Below are 18,324 nucleotides of genomic sequence, written 5' to 3'. Positions count from 1 at the left end.
ATCAGAAAAAAATTAGCCCCAGGTTTAGAAGTGTTCAGGCATGAACAAGATACACACTAGTCACACGGGGGGAAGTTTTGCTATCCTCAGTTATCTTTTTTTAACTGCAGAGTTAACCAAGACAGCTGCCTGTATAATTCTTTCCAAACAGGAACCCTCTTTCATTCTCACTTCTCATGACTTGAAGGAGTAAGACTTCCAAACTTTTGCACAACCCTCTATGAATTGTCAGAACTGATCAGAATGTGACCCCAAGCAACCAGACAGCTGTGCCACTGTTAATATGCAGCACCACATGCATGCATGGATGATCTCCAATTAGTCACCATGCAAAATCAAATGCCACCTAAAGTCTGTGTGTATGCGTTAGAGGAAATGTCATTCAGAACCCAAGTCTACTTGTCTGTGTATGGAAGAAAAATGCCTCACTGTAGTTCCATAAAATGCTCCATAATACAATCTTCTAACCTTGATCAGTTCTGCTGCAAACCAGGCAGTGTTTGTGCGGCTCCAGCAAATGGTGTTAAGCTGTCAATCAACTGAGAAGCAGCAATTTCACTTCTTTTCCACTCCACGCATTCCAGTTGTCCTTTTTTCCCCCTAAGTGTTGCTGCTGTTAACCATTTTATTCCGCTTGGTGGCATGCCATTTTGATGTTTGTGTCTGTATCAAATCTGGCTTGTTTGAATCTCTTCAAGTCTCTCTTGACTGTGTTTTATGAAATGTGAAGCTCCACTGCATAAAATAGTTTAACGTTCACAACAAACTGGGGGAGCTAACTGGCAGCCTGGAAGGAATCATTAGTATTTACAAATGCATGAGTCATTCCATTTTTGAGATGCTGCTGATTGCAGCTGCATAATTCTACGTGCTCACATCCCAGCATCTCGCTCCTTTTAAATACTGCATCAAGACATATGCTGTACAGTGCTGCAAGCTGCTTGTAACCAGGCTGCAACATCACATATCTCCATTTAGATACCCGTTCAGACTCCCTGCAGCTGTCACTCACAAAGTTACAAAATAATGTAGAAAATTCACTCTTAAGCTGTTTGTTTTACATCAGTGGTCAAGCCAGGTCTCAACTTTGAACACCAAGTTCATTTACACTAGATTTCTTCTGCTTTTCTTCTCATTGATCTAGGAGAAGGATTTCTAAGTAAATCTAATAATCATTATTGTCACTTTATCAAGGACATATTTAGAATCCTTATTCCCACCTAAAATAAACCAAATGCTTAAGAGTCAGATATAAAACATCAGAGCATCTTCATATGCAGGTGGAGGAATTCCGAAGACAGCCTATTTACAATGACATCTTCCTAAATACATTACATAGCTGGAGTACAATTCTTTTTCAAGACATGACATAGGAATACAAGTCACCTACATAGCAGAAGAGTTCAACTAAGCCTTCACCTCAAGCCCATATCCTGACTGTTTTGCCCTAGTTTTCAATATGCTCTACAGTATGCTGTGCAGTGTCTTGGGTTAGTTCTCACTCAGTGTAACAAACACTAAATTTTACTCAACACATCCTGTCTGGACAGGCTCATCACTAACTTCTACTACTCTAGTCCCTAGTCTACTACTCTAGAACCCAGAATGGATTCTTTCAGGTCTGATTCCCCTAGGTGTCCTTCCAAAGACTTACTTAGGATCAAAGAGAGGGTGTTTCCCGACCAACATGCTAGATGCCAAATTCCTATCGTGCTCTCACAGTTGATATGTCAAGACATCAGTGATGTGCTCTAGATCCTGTACTGTGTTCTGTTCACTCTCCACCATCTGAGACTGGGAAGTGGTATAGAAGGGCAATGTGGGTGGGGGCAACGACAGGGGAAAGCCAGGGGAACTCTCAAGACTGAAGACAGCACTGGCTGTTTCTTACACAAGGGAAGTGATAGTGATGCATCCCTGCCAATCCCTGAAATGGTTCTGTTCAGCCTCCATCTTCCCATGGCCTGAATGCCCTGTCACAGCTGTTTCACCCTTTTATTTCTGGTAGGTCTCCCCCAAGTCCCTGGATCTGTGCTGGCCCTCAGCAGACCTCTGTCTAGTGGGCTGCAATTAAGGATAAGCAAATACAATGGTTTTGAAAGGTTTAATAGGCAGGATTCAGATCATGTTGCACTAATTGTTTAAGATGAATTAAGAATGTAGTGTAATATAAAATGAGTCTCTATAACTTCTGTCCAGCTCTTTAATTTCCAGGAAGAGAGTGGCTAAAATGGTCACAGAAGATCAAGATCCCTGGTGCTCCCTTTTGTTGAGGCAAATATAAGCATTCACTCCCTGGAAAAGTTTTCCAAATAGCTGGAAGCCAGACTTGACAAACGATAGGAGAAAGAGGAAGGAGAAGAGAAATGCTGCAAAGGTCAGCAGCAAGGTACTCCATTTCATAGTTTTTGACACACCAGATAAATACATACTACATGTCTCCCTGTCTGCTGAACTGCTGAGCCTTCACTACTGCAGGCTTTAGTAGAAACCATTCCATCAAGCAGCCAGTAAAAACCTAGCTACTGAACTCCTGAGCTTCTGAGTAGAGAGATCTCCTTGGCTCAATGAGACAAACTTCTCTCTACAGTCCTTGACACTCTTAATCATGCTGGCCCCCTGCCTAGTCTGGGGGAAGCAGGATGATTGGTGAGGCTATGATGGCCATTGCTGGTGAGAAAACCTTCCCTGCACCCCTGCAGGCTGAGCATTCCCCACCAGTCCAGCATTAGGGAGATCAGTACTTCAGTAGGGCCTCTCCTCAGGCTAGGCTGAGAAACACAGAGCAATTCACATCTTCCCATCCAGACTATTAACAAGCCTCAAATGGTTTTTAGGATTGCCCTTTCTTTAAAGAAAGAACTGTCCTCTCACAGCTTAGTCGCTTCTATAACCTCCATGCTGTCACCAGAGCTGGAAGTCAGTGGTTGCTGGAAGCCCCTCCACTCACTGAAACATCTACCCATCCCTCCTCAAGCTCCTTCAGTTACAGCTGCCTCTTGCCTTCCTTCCTTCCTTCCCTCCCTGCTCGTGGACTCCCTTTTCCCAGTCACTAGGCTTTCCTCCTTCTCCCCATTGAACAGGCAGCTACCAGCAAATACAGTTGTTAATTTATTTACTTTTAAATTTGACAGATAAGGCTGGACCCAAACTCAGGAAAAGCAGACATGGAATCCAATCACGACCCAGGTATAAACACATTCCTCATCCAGATCTCAGGAGCAAGTAGTTGGACTGCTTTGAAAATACAAGTTCATCTGAAGTTCAACACCAGAAATATGGGATAAAATCTTATCTGCTAAGTCAATGTAATATTCCCCTTCCATCAGTTGTTCCTCATGTTGCTCTCTTACCTCTTATGCTCTGACTAGGATGTAGCATCTCCTCTGCTGATTCAGCCACTGACTGATCAGCAAGGAACAGAGGAAATGTAAAGTTAATTTTGAATAGAAATGTCTTAACACACTGAAACTTGAAAGCTGCAAGCTAACGTGTTGGCATTGCCATTTATTCCTCTGAGTATTACGCGGGAGGAATGCGAACACTGGGAATTCACTAGTTCCCTAAGGAATTCAATCCAAGATACTTCTCCTACCAAGGCAAGTAGGAAACAATATTCCTGACTGCAGCCCAGCAAATCATCCAGATGTTATCCCTGTTCATTAAGAAGCTTATCCAGAGCTCATCGAATCCAAGTGAAATTAAGTATATGAATAGCCTTCACAGGATGCCTGAAATATTAGTAAACTTGGGGTTTTGTCACAAACTGGACTTCTCTGAACTGTGGGCTGAAAATGTCCTTAATTCTGCCTTTTTTTACAAAAGTGCAGCTCAAAGCCATTACTGAAACCTTTCAGCAGGCTTTGAAGCAAATCCTTTTAACTGTGATCACTGAGTATTTTCTCTGAACTTTGGCTTTTTAGGCTATTCTCATCTGTAGATTGCTTTTAGTACTCAAAATGGGCCAGCAGTCATACTAAGAAATGCAAAGTAAGAGAGAACAGGTCTCCCGTTAAAGACTAATCTGTTTTCAGCTGTTGTCTCCCAAAATGCTTCTCTTAGCAGAGCTAAGGGCACAAAGAAACCAAAGACCTTGGCAAAGCTCTATTCACCACATCAGTACTCCAAGGTCATTTTTACAAAAGATGTTGCAGGTTACAAGTGAGGTATTCTACAACAGATAAGATGCCTTACTATAGCCAAAAGCCAGCAGACAGACAAGGCCTCACTCCACAAAACATTAGATTTCACAGCATCTGTCTTCTCACCCCTTCTGGAGGCTTACCTCAGCTTTCTGCCACACGAACAACCACGTCTTCATCCTCCTCTTTTCCCCACTCTCCTTCACCACCTCTTCTCGTGGGCTGGGAGGAATGCCCCCTTCTTCTGGATTAAAAACTCAGCAATCACACTGACTGCAGCCTTGTGCTGCTGCTTTCCCATTCCTTCTGAATCACACCTTTGGAAGGAGCTGTTTATTGAACACAGTTAGTAAACCGTGTGGGCTTACCTTGGGTGAGTCCAAAGGCCAAATTAATTTGATCTCATTTCACATTTAATAGAAGCGCTGAACTGGTGCCACCCAGGTTAGACGGCGATGGACCACACATGGAGAAATGGTGACATCCTGTGGCAAAAATGGGAAATGGCTGTCATTTGACACAGAGCAGAAGAGGACCATCTGCATACTCAGTTTAAAGCCAGATGGATTATGTCTTGCCAGGGGTTTCACAGGTCCTCGTGGATTGCAGGGGGGAAATCACATTCAAGAAACCCAGTTCCCTCCTAGGCTTTGGAGGACAGAAGGAACACACAAGTAGACTCATCATCTGTTTAGCTCAACTTCTTTGCCTTCTCCCCTCCTATCCTGCCTTTCCACACCCCTCCCCACTTTTTCAGCTCCACATCTAGGCCTCTCATTTTCTTATCCAGATTACTTCTGCTCCACTTTACCGGCTGCTCACCTTGTCTCTTCCTCCTTCCCCTGCACACTGCTACCACCCTTCTACAAATTTTTCTTTGCTCAGCCAGCCAAATTTCTCCTCTAAAACTGCACTTTCACATCCAATCCATCTTTTCTGTCCAGCTATTCTGCCCTTAAGGAATGCCTAGTCCCACCCTCTTGCCTAAATCTTCCACCTCTCTTTGTCTGATTTTACAGTTCAAACACATCAGCAAGTCATCACAGCATAACAAGTCCCTCAACAGAGCACCAGTAATTCATCTTGAAGCAAATTACACCATCTTATCTCAAGGTTAATGCAAGGTAAAATGCATTTGGCTCAGGCTCTTTCACGGGCAGCTGAACTAGTGCACTTCACCACAGTTTTTCAACATGTCCTGGCACAGAGTGCCTCCTGCAGAGTTACACTCGGTCACTGCACAGTAACTCCCAAAGGTGTGGACAGTTTGCTCATACATCTGAGCACCTGGAGTCCCCTCAGAGCCAAGTGGCTATAAATAAAAGCAGATAGACAGCACCCCAGCTCAGTTACACAGTCTTGTTCTAGAAAAGCTATTACTGGGAAGAAACCAACCAAAAACACCCCAAAAAATCATGCTATGGCTGCAGGTCTGAGGGGAAAGCCCATCAGTCAAGTTCTTTGAAAACTGCAGCAAAGAGCTTCTTTTTTGTTGGAAATGGCTGATCTGCATTTAAAAAATAAACAACCAACCAAACAAGAAGACCAATTCAGACCAAACCTCACCACGTGACCATTGCGGTGTATTCCACAGCACACACCAGCATGTCAGGGCCCCCGGCCAGGTTTTGCTCCAGTTGCAGCTCCACAGGAATATAAAGACTTCAGGCAAAGAACATTCAAGATAGCAATAATCATAACACCTTTCAACACTTGTAAGGCCATTCACTGTTCACATCTGTCATTCAGAGGTTTCTCAGAAATGTTCGTTAAAAATAGGCCAGTATTCCACAAACAGCCCCCCTATCTAATCTAAGCAAGCTCCATGAACCTAAACCTTGAGCTTTTAGCTCAGCCACATATACCTGCCACCTCCCATGAATAAGTATTAGTCTTCAGGGAGTTATGCAGTGACCTGAAAACTTTAATCTTTCCTCTTCTGACAGGGTAGTTTTCTGCCACATCAGTCTCCCAAAATAATTCCCCACATAGTCTTTCAGCTGCGACACCAATAGATCAGAGGCAGTGGGGCTAGGCAGTTTATAGTGAACAAAGAAGGTAGCAACTAACATTGAGTCCAATTTAATGCAGTTAAAGTTAATAGTGGGACTACAGCTTTTGGTCTTCCACAACTCCAGAGAGCACTCATCTGTTATGCTACGCCCTGGCATTTTGTTGTACTCTGTTCATGTAATTATTCTGTTGTTCTTCTCCACCTGGTTTCCACTGAGTTCCTTCCCAGAATCATAGAATCACAGAATAGTTAGGGTTGGAAAGGACCTTAAGATCATCCAGTTCCAACCCCCGTGCCATGGGCAGGGACACCTCACACTAAACCATGCCACCCAAGGCTTCATCATATCAGACGTCAAATCAGATGTCAAATCAGGCTTCCCTCATCAGAAAGATGAAAGTCCAGGCCACCTGCATCCAGTCAACTCTTAAATGCGAAAAATGTGAGAGGGTGGAGCCCACAAAGAATAATTTTTTTGGCCAAGGGACAGTTTACACACCTTATTATGTCAAGGCAGATGTCCAGCATGGAAAAATTGCAGCATGGAAATTATAGAGTTCTAATGAATGAGATACAAAAAAGGAAAACTCAATCATGAGAAATTCTGGGCAACTCTATTAAAAAATGACTTTTACTGTCGATAATTATAATAAGGTATCACACTGTAAAGTTCTTCAGTAAAATGAGAGTCTTTACAGCCTGCTGGGTATCCTTAGGGCACTGTGGAAAGTAGCATCCTGCAGATGTCATTCAGCCACAGCGCTGTAACAGCACTCCTTAGTTCAGACCCACATTCAAATACTCCATCGACCTACATTGAAAGAAGTTGTTGCTTCGAACAAGTGATGGGCCTTTAAGAAGTAAACCAACATTCAAAGTTGAATTAAATGTCTATGTATAAACTGTCAGAGCCAAGGAGTTTGGAACCACAGCCTGCACATTGCTCTCCTGTGATGAGCACTGAGGGGCCAAATTTTATGTCAGGCATGAAAAGCTGTGAATAATTCTCTGATATACAGAGTTTTATACACAAAATAACTAACATGAGGGACCTGCTTCAAGAGTACAGGCAGAGGAGAGGGCGCACTTGGAATTCTGCTTTTTATGTCCTATTCCAAAAGAAGTCTCGCACCATTGCTTCCAGATCTCCTTAGGCTGACAAAAGCGTTAGCCCCTCCTGTTTTAACAGCATAAAGAAGCTTCCAACTTTGTTCCTCATAGAAGATGGTGACCTCCTCCTTGCAAAAACAGGAACGTTTTTTGAAGCACGATACTATTTCATAATGCTTTGTGCAGGGCTCTCAAGGCACTTTACAAATGCAAAACCACCTGCAGCCTCTCTGGGCTGGTAGGTAACAAACCTATTTTCACCAGTTTATGGCAGCAGAAGTCATAAGCAGTGACAAGCAAAGCCAGGAATAAGAATATTTAGGCCTAAATCCAATCCCCAATTGCTAAACAGCTTTTCATAGAACGGTTTGGGTTGGAAGGGACCCTCAAAGCTCCCCTAGTGCAAACCCTCTGCAATGAGCAGGGACATCTTCAACTAGATCAGGTTGCCCAGAACCACATCCAGCCTGGTCTTGAATGTCTCCAGGGATGGAGCATCCACCACCTCTCTGGGCAACCTGTGCCAGTGTTTTATCACCAACATGGTAAAGAATTTCTTCCTCACATCCAGCCTCTTTCAGTTTAAAACCATCACCCCTCGTCCTGTCGCAACAGACCCTGCTAAAAAGTCTCTCCCCGTCTTTCTTACAGGCCGCTTTTAAGAATTGACAGGCTGCAGTAAGGTCTCCCTGGAATCTTCTCTCCTTAAGCACTAAGTGAGGGCCCAGGGGAACCGGAGAGCATCACAGCAAACACACCTCCACCCTGTTTCCTCCACTCCTCCCCGTCGACCATTCCCCATCCTCCTCAATGGACAGACAAGCCGCCCCACACCAGCTTCACTGGGAAGCCCAGGACACGGGCTCTCCGCAGCTTCTCATGTGGAGAGCATGAACACCTGCGCCTCCACTGTCCACGCCGGGGTAGGGGAACGCCGAGCACCGTCGGCTCCCTCCCCGCCCCGCCTGCAGTAGCACAAGATGGAGGCGGGCAGGCCCCGCCGCCTAAGAGGTCTTGGTGCCCGCAGGGGAGTCACAGACCCCGGGATCCGCAGGAAGCGGCGGGAGAAAACCCGTGGGGTGAGGCCGTCCCCGGGGAAAGACCCGAGCAGCCACCAGTGCAGAAGGGGAGCGCCGGCCTTCACGGTCATTCCCCGGCCCCGCCCGCCGGTCGCCATGGGAACCGCAGCCGGAGGCGCCATGAGCCGCGCGGTGACCGGCGCTTTGCAGGCCCAGCACCTTGGGGACGGCCGACAAATGGCCTCCGGTCGGACCCTCTATTACCCCTACGGTACCGGGTCCGGCCCGGAGGGACAGTGGCTTCACCCGCGCCCCCTGCCCTGTCTGCAGCCCCCGGGGCGGGGGAAGCTCCGCAGAGAGGGAGGCCGCGTCCAGCTCCCGGGTGCGGGGTGTTGTGTGCTGGGGGTGGTGGCGGGAAGGTCGTGAGGCGGCTGGTCTGCCCGAGCAGGCCCCTCGCTCTTCCCGGGCCGTAAGATGAGGTTCGCGGTCAGAGCTGGCCCCGGGGTTGTCACTGGCCGGCCGGCAACGAGCTGGGTCGGGAAAGAGGGGTTGAAACGGGAGGGTGGAGCAGGGCAGAGCTGTACAGCGGTAAAGCCTTGGGGTTGGCAGCAGTAACGTACCAGAGGTGAGGGGAGTCTTGGGACTATAAAACACCTGCGAGCTGGGGGAAAGCCAACACTAGTTCTTTATGCTGGAGGGAAGCATCGTTTACAGTGCATTTCCACTCATTACAGTGCTTGCTTACTTCTGTGTTCCTTCTGTGTAATGTCTTCACTTTCTGTTTAAGTGATTCCGAAGAAACATTTTTCTTTGGTCATGTTCTTGTTCTACAGAACAGCAGTATTTCAGCTCTGAGGCTTATTTTGTATGATGGTGGAATTTCTTTGGTATGCAGACATATATTTCAGTTTTTTCTTTCCTAGTTTGTTTTATACTGTCTTTTTTTACAGACTTTTAAAGATGGAAGCAGAGCCTGACCGTTCACACAGATTCCTCAAATATGTAACTAGTTCCATTTGTTCACTTATCTTTCAGACCCTCCATACACACTGTCAAGTAAGAAGGATCATTCGAAGTCAAATGCACTTGTTGGTGATAAAGTGGTAGGTGTTGGCCAAAGATAGCTCACTTGTGCACCTTTTATTTCTGTGTATACGCATATATACATGGGTAGAAACTCAGTTCTAAGCTGCCCCTTTAAAACCAAAATACAAAGCAAAGGAAGCAGTTTTATCTAAAACAAGACTTAATGCAGGGATTTACCACATCCCCTGGCCTAGGGTGACGCCGCAGCAGCAGCCTGGAAATGCCCAGTTCCATGTCCTGAGTAATTTCCTAAATTGTGTGTCAGTGGTGTGACCAGCCTGACCAGCAGATCAAAGGAGGTGATCCTGCCCCTCTGCTCTTGTGAGACCCCACTTGCAGCACTGTGCAGTTCTGGTGTCCTCAACATAAGGACATGGAGCTGTTGGAGCAAGTCCAGAGGAGGCCACAATCAGGGGGATGGAGCACCTCCCGTATGAAGACGGGCTGAGAAAGTCGGGATGTGCAGCCTGGAGAAGACAAGGCTGCATGGAGACCTCAGGGCAGCTTCTGTTGTCTGAAGGTGGCTACAAGGATGCTAGAGAGGGACTCTTCATCAGGAACTGTAGCAATAGGACAAGGGGTGATGATGGGTTCAGACTGAAACGGGAGGTTCAGGAAGAAATTCTTTACCATAAGAGCAGTGAGGCACTGGCACAGGTTGCGGAGGGAAGTTGTGAATGCTCTATCCCTGGCAGTGTTCAAGGCCAGTTTGGACAGAGCCTCGGGCGATATGGTCTAGTGTGAGGTATCCTTGCTCATGGCAGGGAGCTGGAACTAGGTGATCTTAAGGTCCTTCCCAACCCAAACTGTTTTATGATTCTGTAATTCTGTTATTTATAATAGATTATCTCCAAATGCTGTTAGCAGCAGCTGTTACTAAGATCTAAAAAAGAGTTGGCCTGTTGTTCAAGCAGAGCTGTTAAAATGTGTTATTTCACATGGTGCCTCCTTACCTTGGAATATACTTAAACTGCAGCTCAAGGTAGCATACTTAGTTTAAAGTGAACTAGGTAGTAACAGCTAGGTAGCCTGTAAAGGTTGCACACCCATCCTAATTCATATTATCTTCCTCACTAAGCCCTTAATTAGCCCATTGTTAGCTCCCTACTGCTTTTGCTGCCCTGCTATCAGTATTCACCCTAGTTAGTTTAAAACCAGTTAGGGCGTGTCTCTGGGAGTTGCAGTCACACGATTAGACAGCAGTGATTGATGGCTGGACAGGCTGCATATAGGTAGAATGCCAAAGGAAAACAGACTTGGTACAACTGCATAATGAATTGGATTTTAAACAGAGTCCTCTTGAAGCTGTGCACTTGACTGAGCCTGCAAGGCAGGATGCTCTGAGCTCTGAAACTGCATTGCTGTACAGTGAGGAGAAAATCCACGAGCAGCTTTCCATTAGTGGAGTCAAGGAACATTTTTTAAGAGTACTTCTGGATGTCTCTTACCCTATTATCTCAGTCTCTTTCCTACGTCTACATGAAAAAAAACCACAACAGTTTGTTTGTCTGCCTCTCTGTAGAAAGATACACACCTAGAGCTGGAAACATTACCTGTCATTACAGAGATCCTTGCAAGAGTATTGCTGTGTTAGCACTGAAGGCCAGACAAAGTGAGGTGGCATACTGTCACTAATGTCATGTCCCAGGTGTGATGTTGTGGATGGGTATGGTGACAGACTCTGACTTGCGTGAAACATGGTTTAAGCATATGAATCGGCAAGGGCACAGTGTGCAATTCAAAACAGTGCAACTTTGAATTCTTAATGTATAGGTTCACAAAATGAGTGGACAGAGTTTGGGATAATACTAGTTTGTAGGGTTTTCCAAAGTCCTGAGGTTGAATTCCCTTTGAAGAGAAATGAAACAAAAATGCAGTCTCACGCACAGCAAGCAGCTGGACATAGTTGGGAGTCCAAATCTTCATCATCTGACATTCTCTTACACTCTGGTGAGTTAGTGTAGTTAGTCACTACTACCCCATCCAGGTTAGCACCAGATGAAATAAAAGGGGTGATTCAAAGTTCAAATCTGATTCCAGGCTTTAAAGAAGCTCAAGCCAGTATAGCTACATCACTTCTACTTGAGTCATGATTGCAAAGATTTATTTGCAATAATAAATCTGGAGATTTAAGGCATATCTACCCAGGGAAATAAGTACTTAGAAGAAAGGGTGTGGATTTTTAATGTGATCATTTTTGTTTGCTAACTCCCATGCAGGTATTTTTAACACAGGCTAAAATTGTTACAGTATAAAATAAGTGGAATATGTTACTTCATTTCCAGAGCAAACAAAACAGGAGGAAGCTACATGGGGTAATGTGCTGGAAGCTCACATCACTGCGCATTCACAGTTACTGCGCACTAACGTTTTTATGTAACGAACCATTAGATCCTCAATTTTAAGTGTAAGTTTGGCACTGGAAAATGGCCACAAGACATATCTGTGTGTCTGCTGCTAGTCTGGTATGCTCCACATCTTGAGAAGTACCATCTAACCAGCTGACATCATTAACATATGTATGCCTGCTTCTTTCCCCATCTCAAATGTGTAGTGTAAATCACAGCAAGCTGAAATTCTGATCTCTTCACTGCTGTTTGAAATCACTTAATCACTGCCACTCTTCTTTGTGTCCATACAAACATTAGGTAAAGGCACCAGTGCTCAGAAGTATGTTTAGAACCTTGATCCATTTCCCAAGCTATGGTGAGTGGTTGGAAGGCAAAGATCCAGTACCTCCATTTATTGACCAAAGATGGAAAGGGAGTGCTCAGCATCGCCTGGTGGCTCTTCAGCAGCTTGCTGCGTAAGTGTTCTATGGATGATTTCAAAAACCCATACAAACAAACCCAACAAAACCCCATGCACACTGAAGTGGAGATGACTGCAATTTGCTCCTACTTACATTTCCCTTGAAATGAAGAGATTGCAGCTGTTGTGGAGTATGGTTGCCCATCTGTTTCTTACAGGGTGGATGTTGCACATTCCTTCATCTCTGTGTTATCCACTTTGCAGAGGTTGCTGGGGAAGGGAAGAGAGTTATTTCAATCTTAAAGATCAGATAAGTTATGAACTTGACTTCAATGACTCATGTGTGTTACTTCAGCAGGAGCGGTTTCTTTTTAGTCCAGTGCAGGTTTTAACCAGTGGAGTTGCAGCTGGTTAGATTGCTTTTGTTGCTTATTCAAGGGTATAGAAGGCCTGAACCAGGACACCACATTTTTAGTGCAGGGGTGTCTTAGTTAAACTTTCTCCAGGCATCACAATTTGGGCTTCTGATTCTGCAGATGTTAAAAACCAAACTTCTGTGTGTTTTGCCACACCATGTGTTCTTTGGAATCCCCTAGTAGCTGTATTCAAGATTGCAGGCATCAGCATAGTTGTTTACAGAGGTTTTTGATGCATTAGCAAGCTAACTGTAGACCACAGGCTTTTCAGATGATGTGTGCTCTGGGGTTGCTGGTAGCCGAGTTCCATCGCATGCCAGACAGTAATCAAAGATGGTTTCAGGGTGATACAGCACCTGGTTTTGTTCAGTTTTGAAAGCATATTATTCTAATTTTCATAATAAAATAAGAATTTTTGAGCCTTTTTTTTTTTTTACTGTTTTCAGCATTTCACACTGTCCCCAGCAAATGAAAACCTCAGTGGCTTTTTCTATCTTGACTGTTATTCTGTAACCAGAACTAATTTGACACCTGCACTGCTTTAAAATTGATTTACATTTCAACAACATGTATTTGCAAAATGTCTTGTAATTAACAAAAAAAAAGAGAAATCCATCCCCTCTGTTTCAACCTGCATGGATTGACACTGTTGCTGATACAGAAGATAGCATATTTCCCAGCTGTCTTCTCGGCAGTTGCATTGCCTCTGCAAGGTTACCAGGAATAAATGCCCATTTATTTCAGCAAAGTCAGCAAATATAAGTCAAGGACATGCAAGAGGCAGGATCTGTGGAATAAAAAGGGCTGTTTCACTGGGTTCCCATTGTGCCTATAACTGTACCATAATAGGATGAACAGCTTATGCTAATAAAGTTAGATCATAAGAATAAGTGCCCACCTGTGCTGAATGAAACATAAACCCATCTGGATGGAGCAACAGCCTGATATGTGAAGAGTCAGCTAGTAGAACTAGCCATCAGCTCCATTATCTCATTTGAATTACAAACACAACTTCACAATAACAGGTTGATTAGTGCTAAGCAAGTATCTCAGATTACTGCACTGCATCCCAAAACATTTTCCTCTCTTTTGTTAAATGACAGGACTGAAAGCACTAGGAAGAGATGACTTTAAACTTACCTTGGCAGTAAATTGTATGTCACGGGAGGTTAATGAAGCATTATCTCTGTAGGCTTTGCTGTAATAGGTGGCCATACAGTGACTCACGAAGTTCCAGAGTGCATCTTGCAGGGCTTAGATGAGGTCTTTGAAGACAAGCGATCTCAGCATGGAATCCTCTGGTTTGATCCCAGCTGTCAAGCAATGTTATGTATTGTTAATTGTGTCTCTGTAAATATATCTCTGTATTTAAAATTAGGCAATAGCAACGAGTTCCAGCACCCCACAATCCTGAGGTCAGGTTTCTTAAAAGCCACCCAAAAAATGGTCTTACAAAAAATGACCTTCAGGACTTGCCATATATATATATATATATATATATATACACAGCTTAAGGAAATTACTTACCTCGGTGGCATGGTATGGGCTTTTGGTTTTGGCTTGTTTTTAAAAAAGAACTTCTGTTTCTTGTCTTAACCACTTTGCAGGTTGAGAAGAGAGTAAGACTGGAGGATAAAGTGATTGTGAGATCAAATAGGAGTCCTGATGCATAGCTTTCAAAGGACTCAGTTCTACCCATTGTTTCACTGACTACCTTAATGAGGTCTACCTCATTAAAATAAGCTTTAAAATAAAAGGCTCAAAGATGTTCTAGGGAAGAACTTAAACCGTCTGCCTCCTTTAAATTCAAAAATGGGGCAAAAAATGAAGACACTGTTCTTGCAAAAGATATGGTTGTTGCAGCACAGGTTTTTGAAACATTAACATGGTCATCCTTATTTTAGTCCTTTATTGGAGCATTCAGATTGAAATTGCTGATTCTAAAATATTTTACATTTGCTCAAAATCTCTTCAGCTACTTTTGAAAAGTAGAAAGCAATAGTCTGCCCCTTTGTTCATTCTACTCCTTTACACAGATTTTCTGTTATGGAAAGTTTTTTTACTCTTAAGGAAATGCGCTTGCTTCCCCCACTCCCAACAAAAGTAGTTAACAAGGTCAGGCATTTACAACTGGCAAATGCTCTTCATGACAGGCACGTAAGAAAGTTTTATTAAAGGCAGCAAACGACCATTTCTTGCTCACACCTAATGAGAGATATATATGAAGTGTCAAAAAAGTAGAAAGATAATTAAAAAATAAGAAGGGCATAGCAAAAAGATCAGAACTGCTCTGAATGTACTTAAATGATACCCTGTACTTTGGCTTTTAGAGCTCGATCTTCTCTTCAGATACCTCAGATTGTGTATGAAGATCCTGAAGTTAGTGGAAGGAATCGCTACAAGTATTTTGCACGGTAAGGGATGACCTGATTTGAAGTTCAGAAGTTCAGAAACCTGCTTTTGTGCTGTTTAAAAAGCACCTAAATAAATGCCAGAGCCTTATTTCTTTCAGTCCTTTGTGTCAGTTCGATTGCTGCTATGGAAAATCTAAATAGTAACCAAATCTTTAATCATGAGGTCATTTTAAATTCATGCTATGCCAGAATTTTTCAGATAATGTTCAAGCAAAGCTGTTAATATGTGTTACTTCACATGGTGCCTTCTCACCTTGGTATATACTTAAACTACAGCTCAAGGTAGCATACTTAGTTTAAAATGAGCTAGGTAGCAACAGCTAGGCAGCCTGTAAAGATTGCACACCCATCCTGATTCTTCATACTAACTTCCTCACTAAGCCCTTAGCTAGTTAGCCTGTTCTTTAGCTCCCTACTGCATTTGCTGACCTGCTATCAGTATTCACACTAGCTAGTTTAAAATCATCCAGGTTTTCGACTCAGATAATGAGTTACCGTATAAGCAGTTATACCAAGCATTCTGTACTTAATTATTTGTAGAAAGCTCTGTGCTGTAGATCCTCTTACACAAAGGAAGAAGATGCTCACAAAGCCCTTGCAGCTCTCCAGACTCCTGCAGAGGTGCCTTCTTAAGAAGGAACCTTTTAACTCCCAGTTTCTGCCAGTAACAGAAAGGCAGCAAAGGGAATCCATGATTAACTTTCCATCGATGTCCTCCATTGCAGAGCTGCTCCGCTCCTTCCAGAGTGACACTGCAGGTCACCAATGGACTCAAGATCTGAACCAACAGCTAGCGTATAAACTTTGTCAACTTAGTCACATATTCTTTGAATCACTTTCGCTATTATAGACAGCAGCTATCAGCAATAGGTCCACTTTAAATACAAAAAAAAATTCCAAGCTTAATAAACTGAAGTTCTTTATGGATCCTTAAACAGCAACAACAGAAGGACAAAGATGATGCTATCTTCTGCAGTTTGAAATTAAAGTCTCTCAAAGGCTAAGGGAAAATGATAGTGAACTGCAGTATGCAAACTATAAGAATGCCTAAGAAGGAATTATTAATAATGTCATTGATCCCATATTACTTTCAAGATAATTTAGAAAATACAGCAAAAAAAAAAAAAAAAAGCAATCAAATTAGGTAAGTTCAACCTAGCTTACCTTAGCAGCTGATGGTAGGAATTCATTTCAGGACTTACTTCAAGAAGTTATAAGAAAAAAAGCCCTCTCAAAAACCCAGAGTGGAAAAAGGTAAACTAATCAGTGAAGCACAAAATGTTGTGAACACACTCAAACCTAGCTTCTTTAATTATTGCCTTGTTTTGCAATTCCACTTTCTGCTTTGACAGAACACACAGACGTTCTGGTGAAACTTTCTCTGTTACTCCTTAGCCGTGAAAGATTTACTTAATATTAAGGCACAGTTCATAAAGATGCAACTACAGAATCTGAGATATGGAAAAATCAGTGTAACTCCATTAAAATTTGTGGACTGCAGTTTTTTCTAAACCTCAATGATCTTTTATGCTCATGGTTGTTGTCTTACATTTGCACTCTCTCTCTTTCAGACCTCTCATCACTTCTTATAAGCCGCTTCCACTAAATATTACTTATTCAATGGCACAGTAAGTAGTGAGTTCTGGAACATTACTGTTGTAATGGGTCACATCTCACCAGAAAAAGGTTGGGGAACTAGCTGGTGTACAATATTTTTCATAATGAACCAACAGGAAAAACTTGTTAAAGAGGTAAGATTTTGTTCACCATTGAGAATTCCTGACAAAACAGGTGACTTGTGTGAGAACTTGCTTGCTATACATGAGTAGTACTTTGTGTAAAGGACATGTGCCTCAAGTGTGTTATGATTATGTGGCCTGAAACAGAAAGCCAAGTGTGTCTGAGTACTAGTAGAGATACCAATGCAAGGAAGATTCTTCCCTACAGCAATATTATTGGAAAATCTTTGATATTTTATTAAACTGTCTGTGATAGTTGCAATACTGTTCAGTGATGTAGAACATTCATGAAGGAGTCTGATGATGTTTTCAGTGGGGATCAAATTTTGAGGAGACCTAAGAAGACTCATTTCCTAGTGGAGTCATGGACATTGCACATGCTTAGATCAAAATTGAATTTTCATTCTGGAATTGTTGGAAAGAGAATTATGTAAGCTAAATTGAAGCAGTCCTACTTCTTCTAACACTCAACCATTAGTTACTTCTTTTGCCCATTAAAAGCAATGTTTTAGAATGCATACATGGGGAAGACTTGCATGTGATGATAACTTGTGAGAGCTGAAACAAGATTTCTGGATTGTTTACATAAGGAGGGAGGTTACAAAGACTCTGTGTAGCCTCAGTCTGCTTTTACTAAAGACAATGGAGTTAATCAATGTAAATCAATGGGAGCACAAACACGTTTGGATACCCTACCTTTGACTTAGTGTTTCTGTTTTGTTTGTTGTTGCTTTTTTAAATGAATGTGACTAATATTCTTCCATCGTGCATCTCTTTTTAGGACAGAGCCCTATGTTCATTCACATACAGGAGACAGCAAGGTCTTTAGTCCCAGGTTACGAACTTTGGGCACACAAACAGATTACAGAGATGGTGAAGCCCAGACGGATCCCTATTCCCCAGAATATGTAGTTCCTAGTGGCTCAGTCCCTGAACTTCTGACACTTGCTACACTCACTTGGGGTGAGTTGGGAAACTGAGATAAATTATAGCAATCATATCATCTCTTTAGCAGGAGGTTCTTTGTTTTTTCAGTGTCAGGTTTCAAGTCTGTTGCCAGCTTTGGAAGGCCTTTGTTGTCTTCCCTTGGGGCACAGTATTTTATCTATTTTTTAAATAGGTATGGTATTTTCTTACTTAATAGCGCTGTTCTGGGGTACTTTATAAAGAGTTTTGGTATTACTCAATATGGAAAGTTTGTATGTTTTACAAATATGAACTAGGAGCATTTTTTCCATTCACCTACCATTCTTCACCTGTTCTGAGTTAAACATCAGTAAAAAACAGTATGAACACTGCTGCCCCAGAATATACCTGTGATCCTCATCTCCCACTGTTCCACCTCTGATAATGATGGACACTGGACATGCCAAAGGAAGTGCTCATTCTCAGAAAGTGCTTTCTTAGAAAAGCTTTTCCTCCTTTGCCGCCTGCAGTAGAGGAATGAAGTGCTAGTGTTAATGTCAGCTAAGCCACAGCAAATGCAGGTCCTACCATTCCTCATACTGTAAAATTTTACTGGCCTTAGAAGCATGTACTTCAGGTTGTGGACAGTTCTTTTTGTGTTTAACGTGAGCTTGTGCCCATCCAGCCCTCTAATACTTTTTGTTGGTGGTTATTTGCTGGATTCACC

The 18,324-nt window shown here is 43.0% G+C and overlaps 1 protein-coding gene and 1 long non-coding RNA gene across 2 annotated transcripts in view; one reads left to right on the top strand and one right to left on the bottom strand.

The window, feature by feature from the left end:
• Positions 1–4,034: 4,034 nt before the first annotated feature.
• LOC134163802 (uncharacterized) lies at positions 4,035–13,980 on the bottom strand. Its single transcript, XR_009964859.1, has 3 exons — positions 13,679–13,980; positions 12,277–12,652; positions 4,035–4,627 (listed from the first exon to the last, which is right to left on the bottom strand). It is a non-coding gene; the product is annotated as an uncharacterized LOC134163802 (long non-coding RNA).
• Positions 8,435–18,324, top strand: part of CFAP91 (cilia and flagella associated protein 91) — a 37,998-nt gene continuing 28,108 nt past the window's right edge. Inside the window, exons 1-6 of the mRNA XM_062618775.1 lie at positions 8,435–8,556; positions 9,321–9,388; positions 12,020–12,177; positions 14,869–14,952; positions 16,524–16,580; positions 17,473–17,654. Coding sequence (XP_062474759.1) covers positions 8,442–8,556; positions 9,321–9,388; positions 12,020–12,177; positions 14,869–14,952; positions 16,524–16,580; positions 17,473–17,654 — 664 coding nt within the window. The 5' untranslated portion in view covers positions 8,435–8,441. The remainder of the gene's footprint in view (positions 8,557–9,320; positions 9,389–12,019; positions 12,178–14,868; positions 14,953–16,523; positions 16,581–17,472; positions 17,655–18,324) is intronic.

Source organism: Pezoporus occidentalis, unplaced genomic scaffold (genome assembly GCF_034315485.1).
Source record: "Pezoporus occidentalis ecotype Australia unplaced genomic scaffold, CSIRO_AGI_Poc_V1 ctg104, whole genome shotgun sequence".
Taxonomy (NCBI): domain Eukaryota; kingdom Metazoa; phylum Chordata; class Aves; order Psittaciformes; family Psittacidae; genus Pezoporus; species Pezoporus occidentalis.
This window is presented reverse-complemented; position numbering and strand designations above follow the sequence as displayed.